This window comes from Spinacia oleracea, chromosome 3, assembly GCF_020520425.1.
Source record: "Spinacia oleracea cultivar Varoflay chromosome 3, BTI_SOV_V1, whole genome shotgun sequence".
Lineage (NCBI taxonomy): Eukaryota > Viridiplantae > Streptophyta > Magnoliopsida > Caryophyllales > Amaranthaceae > Spinacia > Spinacia oleracea.
In genome coordinates, this window is record NC_079489.1 from 14578551 (window position 1) to 14588285 (window position 9735).

General features: G+C 34.2%; 1 protein-coding gene across 1 annotated transcript; it reads left to right on the forward strand.

Annotated features, from left to right (window-relative positions):
• The first annotated feature begins 981 nt into the window (after window positions 1-981).
• Window positions 982-7905, forward strand: LOC110798325 (galactokinase). The gene is made up of 14 exons (XM_022003501.2): window positions 982-1143; window positions 2356-2551; window positions 2641-2825; window positions 3135-3181; window positions 3313-3407; window positions 3547-3629; window positions 4299-4367; window positions 5069-5254; window positions 5484-5618; window positions 5920-6054; window positions 6326-6396; window positions 6563-6640; window positions 7283-7424; window positions 7522-7905. The coding sequence occupies exons 2-14, from the start codon at window positions 2389-2391 to the stop codon at window positions 7630-7632; spliced, it is 1500 nt and encodes a 499-aa protein (XP_021859193.1). The 5' UTR covers window positions 982-1143; window positions 2356-2388; the 3' UTR covers window positions 7633-7905.
• The last annotated feature ends 1830 nt before the right edge of the window (window positions 7906-9735 follow it).

The window sequence follows — 9735 nt, forward strand, 5'->3', positions numbered from 1 at the left end:
TTATTGCCATATGGTTTTAAGGTGGAACTTCCTTTGAACTTGTTAAGTGGACTATCTCTTGATTCCAACTTCCAATTTAAAATAGTTGCAACATTTTATTTTTTGCACAATCAATTAATCTATTTTGTTATCTTTGATGATCTATACTTTAGGAAAAACATATTCATGGGGATCTTGTTAGATTTGTCTTAATGTATATTTTACGGAACTTTATTTTTTATAATTTTTTACTTATCGGTAATTAAATATATTAATTGTTCAAGATATGCATTGGTAAACGTGAAAAACAAAGTGTTACAACTAAAAAGAATCGGAGGAAGTATATGGAAAACCCTTTGTGCATTGTAAAGCTCTTGAAAAGTGTCACCATTCACCAATGACATTAAATGTTTTCACATGCATTGTAAAGCTTAAGGGACTATGAATGAATTAAATTTCATGCATATGAAAATTATCTCAAAGGGTATATTTATGTCCGATACATCTTATATGTTCTAGGTAATGCTTTAAGGGTCTGTTCTTTTTGAAAACTGGATAAATTTAAATTAAACTAATTTATAGTGGTCAATTTATAAATTTATGTCCGATACATCCTATATATTTTTTTTGTACATAATATATATACATTTATTTATTGATTAATATAATTAATTATCATTTATGAAAAGTTTTTTTTTTTAGAAAGCATAATCGGGATGAATCTAACCAAAGTGATGCGATAACATTCTTCCCTTACTAAAAAAAAATCACAAAAGATGATTAGAGAGATTATTAAACGCGTTAAAAGCAAATCACTATTATAAAAGCGGAAAAAGTATGTGAAATTTGTTACTCGGTACATTACATTTTAGGACTTTTATTTTTATTTTTTAGTCTCCATTACAAGTAGGATATAATTTTTTTTGAATTGGACAATAACTCGGATATTTTATTAACTCAAATAGGATTAGGATGTCACGTTGACTAACGTACCCTTATATATACAATAATCTAATTTCCCGACTTCATCAATCTGACAGTCTTCCATCTTCTTCCTAAACCCTTGATCACAAAGTCACAGTTTGCATTTGAATCACAATCCGAAAACATAATTCTCTCAATTAATCCAACCCATTCAAATTGAAGGTTTACTCTTCTGAATCTGTAAGTTTCGGCATTAATTCCTTTTTGTTTATGTTTATGTTATTTATTTCAATATCTTTTCTCTCTTACTCTATTTTTTATTTGTTAAATGTGGACTAGTTGGGCGTTTGTTGAAATTATTACTATGGCTGTTGTATGAACTGAATCTCGTATGAATTATCATAAATAATTTAAAAAGACTATACTGTATATTTTTTATTTCAATTCAAATTACTGTTTTTTTCTTGGTCCTGGATGATTCTTCTTTTGATTGGTTTTTGTATAATTTTGGTATTTGAATCTAATAACCTGATAATTATCAGATAGTGGGCACTCCTCGAACTGATCAGATAATTACGGTTTTGTTTGAATTGTTTATATAAGCAACTGAACAAAGTAGGGGAGGAATTCTGGGTTTTGTTTAATAGTTATCATAATTCTACTCGTGAAAAATAAAATAATATAAAATAAAGCTGGTTTAGATAAAGAAAACAGGGGAATTATTGCTTGAATTGGATCTGAAATAAAAAGTTAATGTTGTATCTGTAAAGAATGATCTCCAACACTGAGCTGATTGCTATTCAAAAAGAGGCCGGAATATTGAACCACCGGAGATTTTCTGTGCTGCTATCAGTTGTGTCATAAGCTATATAACCTGTCCGACTTGGCGACTTAACAAGGCAGTTTCTGTTGCAATGTGCCTGAATCCTGATGACAGAAAAAGCTGTATCATGTTCGAGTTAGATTAATAAATTAATTAATGGTACGAAGTGGGGAATGGGGATATAGTAGCAGAATTAGCAGTTTATGTTAGGAAGATTTCTTGATTACCAGTTCATGAATTTCCTTGTAAGTGTTTGTTCAGAATGGTGGTGCTACTTGTAATACCAAGTACAATGAAGTTTTAAATCATGTTGGGTGGACTTTTTGATTAATCTTTGAAGTGTGCTCTTCTTGAAAATCCCACATTAGTACGACATGGCTACCCAACACTTCAGTTAGATAATTTGCACACTTATTTTTTTAAAGAGATGTTGGAATACCAATGTAATTTTATCTGTTTAGACATGATATACCGGGTTTAGCTTGGGTTGGATCAGTTTTTAACATGTTTAGTCGTGCGTTTGATGATAGGACAGACAATCAGTGATTTAGTGCCCGCTAGTTTTGAACTACTCCATTTTTGCTGTTTTTGTCCCTGTTGTGATTGTGATCTTGTGAACACTTTTGTAGAACACTTTACTTTCAAAATCAATAAAAAGATTGATGGCGAAACACGAAGATCAACCAGTCCCAATCTACTCTTCTCTAGAACCTGTGTATGGTGATGGCTCCCTTCTCGAAGAAGCCAAGCTTCGTTTCGAGAAAATCAAATCAAAATTTCAACAATTTTTCTCTCATCCTCCTGATATTTTCGCGCGATCTCCAGGTTAGCTTTTGAACATTATCTCTCCCTCAGTCACATGCTAATTATTTTTCCCCTTGTGTAACCCGGTTGTTTATTGTTTTATTTATTAGGAAGAGTTAATTTGATTGGAGAGCATATCGATTATGAGGGATATTCGGTGTTACCGATGGCGATTCGACAGGATACAATCATTGCTATTCGGAGGAGAGGCGCGGATGAAGAGAAATTGCTCCGAATCGCAAATCTTAACGACGATAAGTATACTATGTGTACTTTTCCTGCTGATCCCAACCAGGTTAGTTATGGTTTATAGTACTTGCTAAGTTTTCTTTGCAACATCTTTGATTTTTTATACTCTGACTTGAATTTGCGATTGTTTTGGTCGACTGGTCGTTGTGGCATGACTCTTTTTAAGTTGTATAGGTGACTTAGAACCTATTCCTCTAATGAGACTCATATTTTACTTTGTTTACTTAATTACTCTGTAGTTGGATTGTGTGTGCAATTATACTGCTATAACCTTAGTAGTCCAAGCCGGAGTATTTTTTGGTTCAACTAGCAGAGTAGTAGGTGATGTAATGACTTTAATCTTTCTTTTACGCAGGAAATTGACTTGAAGAATCTCAAATGGGGTCATTATTTCATTTGTGGGTAAGTTCTCTTGGATCATCTTTTTTTCCGCTGAAGCATTTATGAGCGCGGATTTAGGATTTACTTAATTAGCTCACAATGGAATGCTAGCCGCTGTAACATTTTTATATTAATGTTTTATGAATGTGCAGATATAAAGGCTACTATGAATATGCCAAATCAAAAGGTGTAAATGTTGGTGAACCTGTAGGCCTGGATATCCTGGTAGATGGAACAGTTCCAACTGGTATATTTCTTATCTCAACTAATTTTGTCACTGTGATTTGTATTAATGGTATGATAACTGCACAGAAGCAATCTTTTTATGATTAGCTGATTATTGTAGCGCTTACTGTGAGTCGAATTGACATTTCATCGTTATGTAGGTTCTGGATTATCAAGTTCGGCGGCATTTGTTTGCTCTTCTACAATTGCTATAATGGCTGCTTTTGGAGTGAACTTCCCCAAGGTATCTCAACCGTGTGTAGTTATTTAAACTTCTGTTGCTGATTAAGTGATTATCACCTCTATAGTTACTCTGTACATTGCGTATCATTAGTGGGAGCTAATAATTTCAGAAAAATCATTTTCTATAGGTGTGCTAAACTTCAGAACTTAGTGAACCGCAAATGATTTAACTTGCTAGATTCATAATCAAGTGACTGTAATTAATAATGATCCAAGGGGACAAAGGCTTGCTGTTCTTTCCATACGGACCATCCATTGAGTGAAAGATTTGAGGGTTCTATTTTCTTCCCAAAATCCCAAGTCATACTCTATCTCTGTCTGTGGGTTCTATGAGACCACTAAATCCTCGATAAACTGTTACTGATTCGAGAGAAGCTCTTGGCAAGAGAACTTGTATCTTAAATCTTTTGAATATAACTATTATGTATGCTACTTGAACTTGCTTCAACTTGTGTAAAGAAACTTATGTAGGACTGATGTGCCAGAATATTGATTTGCTTGCTTAGTTCTGTTATCATCGCAAGGTGGAATTATTTTTCATTGGATGAAACAAAATTCTGCTACAGAAAATGCTTATATTTTGAGTGACGTGTTGTTTCTACCTTTGTCTTAGCTGCATTCTAGTTTCTAATATATTCCCCTTAATCCAAATTTGATCCCTTTTTTGCAGAAAGAAATTGCACAACTCACTTGTGAATGTGAGCGGCACATAGGGACACAGTCTGGTGGAATGGATCAGGTGAGATAGCTTGTTATTATTTAGGATATTTTCTACATTTTGAAAGATTATGACTGGAACATTAAGTTTTGGCAGTTGTACTCACCGAACAGAATTCTCTAACTATATGCTGTTTCTCAATGTCGTTGAAATAATTTGTTTGTGTAGATTTCTTGTCTGTAGTAGTTTTTTGAGACCAGCTCTTTGCAAAATAAATAGTATTCAAGTGTTGAACTTTGCCAGCTCATGACATGCGAATGTACTCCTGTTGTTTTCTTCATGCTGGGAATTTATTATTATAATCTTACCACTCAAGTGATGTTTATGATAGAGAATTGGGAGGCCATAAAAACCTTCATATACTTTTATGTCTCTGCCTAAATTTCTTACACTGGTTTCTGAGTGTTAAACAGTTCATGTTTTCTTCTTAACTGTAGTATAGGTCCGTTAGTATACTTGAATTCCTCTTGATACTCAGCTGTTAAAGATTTCACACTCATGCAAGGCTGGACCAATTTTCCTTAACCGGTTGGTATCTGATTGATTGTTTTTTAAACTATAAAGAGCTCCCCTATAAAGTTTTTTCTGTGTATTATGAAAAGCCTCCAGCTGACTTCTCTTGAGAAGAAAGATGAATTGTACTTATAAGTCACTGCATCTGGAACACTAAATTATAATTGTCGATTTCTGGGTTTTCTGATTTTGGTGTCTTGACTTTGTAGGCAATCTCTGTCATGGCCCAGACTGGATTCGCAGAGTTGATAGATTTCAATCCTATTCGTGCAACTGACGTGAAACTCCCAGAAGGGGGATCATTTGTAATAGCCCATTCGTTGGCAGAGTCTCAGAAAGCTGTAACTGCTGCCACAAATTACAACAATCGTGTTGTTGAATGCAGACTTGCTGCTGTAAGTTAATTTTAAAGTTGACTTATTGCTCTGATTATTGATAGTTAAAATTATTTTATTCTGCATCAGTTCTATGTTCTCTTAGGCAGTTATGATGAAATAGGAGCAACCCAAATTAGCCGAGGATTGTTGATCAATGTCCTAAATAGTTTCCTGCGTAAATGATGCAATATTGTTTTATGCATATGTTTGAGTTATGCTAAGAGATTTTCTCCTTTGGCATCTGCAGATTGTGTTGGGTATCAAGCTCGGAATGAACCCAAAAGAGGCAGCATCAAATATCAAAACACTTTCTGATGTTGAGGGCCTCTGTGTGTCTTTTGCTGGCACTCGTGGCTCCACTGATCCTTTTCTAGCTGTCAAGGTATGTACCCGTGCATATCTTGCTAACAGTAGTTGTATTTTTATACCTAGTGCATGACGGCCTTGACCTGTGGTTTAGTGATTTTCTTTAATTCTGGGATCCGGACTATGGACCATGCTTAAATACCATTAATTCGGCGTTGGCTGTAGAGATAAATTTATTTTGGGCAAAGTGGGAGTCACATTATGCGTTGTTATGCACTATGAACTTATGAAGTGTGTAGCTAACTCTATTTTTTACTTGGCATGATAACCTCATTTTATCACTGGTATGATGATGCAACCCCTCCCTTTTGTTTCAGGAGTATCTAAAAGAGGAACCATACACTGCTGAAGATATTGAGAAGATCACTAATGAAAGTCTGCAATCAATCTTTAGCAACTCCCCAACCTCTTTGGATGTTTTGAAGGCAGCCCAACACTATAAATTGCATCAGGTAAAATAATACTGATGCAACTATGTTCATATGTCAGATTTTATCATGGTTGTTAGACACTCGGACATCTGTTTGATTTTGTCTGTGCCTGTTATATATCCTTTTTGTATTCTGTGTTGGTTGTTGCGTATTCATGAAATGTTAGCATTTAGATGCTAAAACATTTGTCATCTCATATTTACTTTATGATTCTCTGTTTTTTATCTGTCGTGTTGTACTAGTCATTTGTCGTTTCCAATGTACCCCATAACCCCTAATCTCCCTTTTCCAGAGAGCTGCTCATGTATACTCTGAAGCCAAGCGGGTACATGCTTTCAAGGATACAGTGTCATCAGATTTGAGGTAACTTGAATTTAGTTCCCCTGTTGTGTGTGTTTCAAATGTCATGCTGAAGCATGGATGCCTCTTTATTATGTTGGAGACTGTCATATGCAATGAGTTATGGACTAAACACATGAAAAGACCCGGACATAATTTGATTCTTATGCTTTACGGTTTGTGTTTGCAGTGAGGAGGATATGCTCAAGAAGCTTGGTGACCTTATGAACGAGAGTCATTATAGTTGCAGTGTTCTTTATGAATGCAGGTATGAAGGCGTTCACTACTAGTGATGCTATGTTAAGTTCAAATTTCTTGTTTAGTACTATACTACATGAGTACATGTGGCTTGCTGTTTTACCTTGACCCAAGAGTTAACTTATCTTTGTTTTGTTTTTTTAAATTCTATTTTTTTATTTATTCATTCTGTATTGAGATTGAGATTGAGAGTGAGTTGAAAAAGCTCGTTGCTCGATGAATAGTGTAGGTGTGGCCTCCTGCATTGTATAATATTCCGTCTTTTGGTCCTGACCTCCTTCCGGCCTGTTTCACATCTTCCACTAGGCGAAGTAATAATTGTATAGGACACCTCAATTATACTACCAAGTATTAAAATTACCAGTGGAGTAGGAGAAAGGCTTCTTATGCACCGTTTTTCTAGATGAGAAACATAGATTTCTGAGACCTAAAATTACAAGATACCAAGATTCATATTGGCCATTGCAATGTTTTGAAGCAGGGTGGTTGGATATTTTGGTTGTTACATGCCCAGTTGGTTTTTCGGTTTTCTTTGTCCTTTACCATCTTCCTTTGATTACTAGTTGCAAAAACGGTGGAATTTTTATGCATAAGTTAGAACCTGAACATTCTTGGTTAACTCATTTTTTGAATTCCTTGGTGGTTATTGTAGTTGTCCAGAGTTAGAAGAACTCGTAAAAGTTGCTCGCGACAAAGGTGCTCTTGGGTCAAGGCTAACAGGTGCTGGATGGGGTGGCTGCACAGTTTCTTTGGTAAAGGAAAGTGAAGTGCCACATTTTATCCTTGATTTGAAAGTAAGTTCACACTAAACAATTCAGGATTTGAATAGTTTTTGAATTTGGGCAACTCATTGAATATAACTGACCCATTTTATGTGTGCATCTTTATCAGGAACATTTCTATCAATCGAGGATTGACAAGGGTGTGATCGGCAACAATGACCTCGGTCTTTATGTTTTTGCTTCAAAGCCATCGAGTGGTGCTGCTATCTTTAAGTTTTAGCCATTTGTGTCTAGTCCATTGTTGCCTGTTAATAATTGCACAGTTAGTTTCGTCTACCACTGTTGTTTTTTCTGTCTCTAATCTTATATACGCAAGTGAATACTAGTTAAATTTATTTATTACAGAGCAATTTAAATTTTATGAAATTCGAAATATAGGTGCGAGCAATTTTTATGTTCAACTGTGAACCGATTAGTGTTATTTTCTTTGGATAATTGGATACAATCAATATAAATTTCATTGTCGGTTAAATGATAAAGCAATTAAAAATTAGTTTTTTTTTGTTTTTGTTGCAAATTCAAAATTAGTTGACACACTTATACTTTTGACACTATTTTGTGTATTCTATTTTGACAATTTTTTGTGGTTTGTGTTTATGAAAAAATATAATCACGTGGGGTCGCATGTGGTTGAAGGAATGCATGGTATACTTGTGTGTATGTGTCTAGTGAATAATAAAGCTCATAAATTAAGAGCAGCTTGATATAGAATTATGAAGGGATTTTGGCTGGCAAAAGTCTGGCATTATGGGCTAACGTTCTTGATACATAAATGAGAACAAATTATTTGGGGATTCATCCCCCTGAAACCTGTGACCCGGTTATACACTCCTCACCCCTGCTGCACCTCAGCACCTGCGCCTGCTTCCTGAAACTTCCTATTATCACCATGGCTCCACATATACCATATCATTTTTATGATGCCCCTGAGTTTATAACGAATATATATTTTCGTTTTTATTTTCGGGACTTTTTTAGAACGTATTTGAGACGCCTTTTGGTGAGTGACCAAAATGCGCCTAAAATACTTTTCTAGTAATACAAACTTTTTTAATAAGGCGGTCTTATACAAAAGATCTCATTGGTGTCATATAAGTTAAACAATGAAATCAATTAGTTAAGCAATGAAACTAATTAGTTAAGCCCATGAACCAATTAGTTAAACAATACAACTAATTAGTTACGCATTTAAACTAATTAGTTAAGCAGTGAAACCAAATAGTTAAAAAAACAAAGTGGTCGTTCCGGTAAGGCGGTCTTATACAAAAGTTGCCGTTCTAGTAAAGGGATTTGATTTATGAACAATACTTTTATACGGAGTGACCGTCAGTAGTAAAAGAGTGGTCACACAATCGAAAGTGATAAGCCGCCCAATGGATCAACAATCAAGAGTGACCGACGGTAATAAAAGAGTACCCCGTAGTACACAATTGAGAGTGATAAGTAGATTTGGAAAAACTAACCCGGACTCGGAAAACCAATTCGATTAATCCGATCTGTAACACAAAATTGATCCGAAACAACGACCCAAAATTAACCCGATAACCAAATAAAATCGACCTAGAAGTTATTTGACCTGAAATGACCCGATACCCGAACAACCCGTCGAAGTACCCGAACCGATCTTCACCCGAAACTGAACTAACCCGAACCTAAAATAACTGTAAAATTTAAATCAACCCGAACCGAAATATATCTTGAATTTACCAATTAGTTTTAAATACAAGTTTTTTTAGCTTTTCATATTATTGTTATTTTTTTTAGTATTATTATTAGTGTTATTATTTTTCATTAATTTCAACTGTTTTGTGTTATAAGAAATATCTTTGATAATAGGCAAATTTGCCAAATACAACCTAATAAAGTTCTCTATTTGCCAATTACAACCTCAAATTTCTATTTTTGCCAATTACAACCTTAAACTTGTACATCTACTTTAAATTACAACCCGAAACCATTTTTCGGCAAAAATCAACGGAAAATGATGTCATAACGTTATTAAAAAAAATCATGAAGCACATAATATCTGTAAAAAAAATTATTTTTTCGATTACTTTATTTTTTTGCTTTAATTCTTATTTATATATTTAATTTTTTTTATAGAAAATATGTAACTATTTTTTTTAATAACATTATGACATCATCTTCCGGTGATTTTTACCGGAAAATAATTTCGGGTTGTAATTTTAAATGGATGTACAAGTTTAAGGTTGTAATTGGCAAAAATAAAAATTTGAGGTTGTAATTGGCAAATAGAAAATTTTATTAGGTTGTATTTGGCAAATTTTCCTTGACAATATTATGATAGTGACCACCAAATCTA

What these genes read in the sequence shown, in the direction of transcription:
- LOC110798325 (XM_022003501.2), top strand. Translation starts at nt 2,389, where the DNA reads ATGGCGAAACACGAAGATCAACCAGTCCCAATCTACTCTTCTCTAGAA. An exon ending in TTGGAGTGAACTTCCCCAAG is followed by an intron (nt 3,630 to 4,298) that starts GTATCTCAACCG and finishes CCTTTTTTGCAG; the next exon opens with AAAGAAATTGCACAACTCAC. An exon ending in AACACTATAAATTGCATCAG is followed by an intron (nt 6,055 to 6,325) that starts GTAAAATAATAC and finishes TCCCTTTTCCAG; the next exon opens with AGAGCTGCTCATGTATACTC.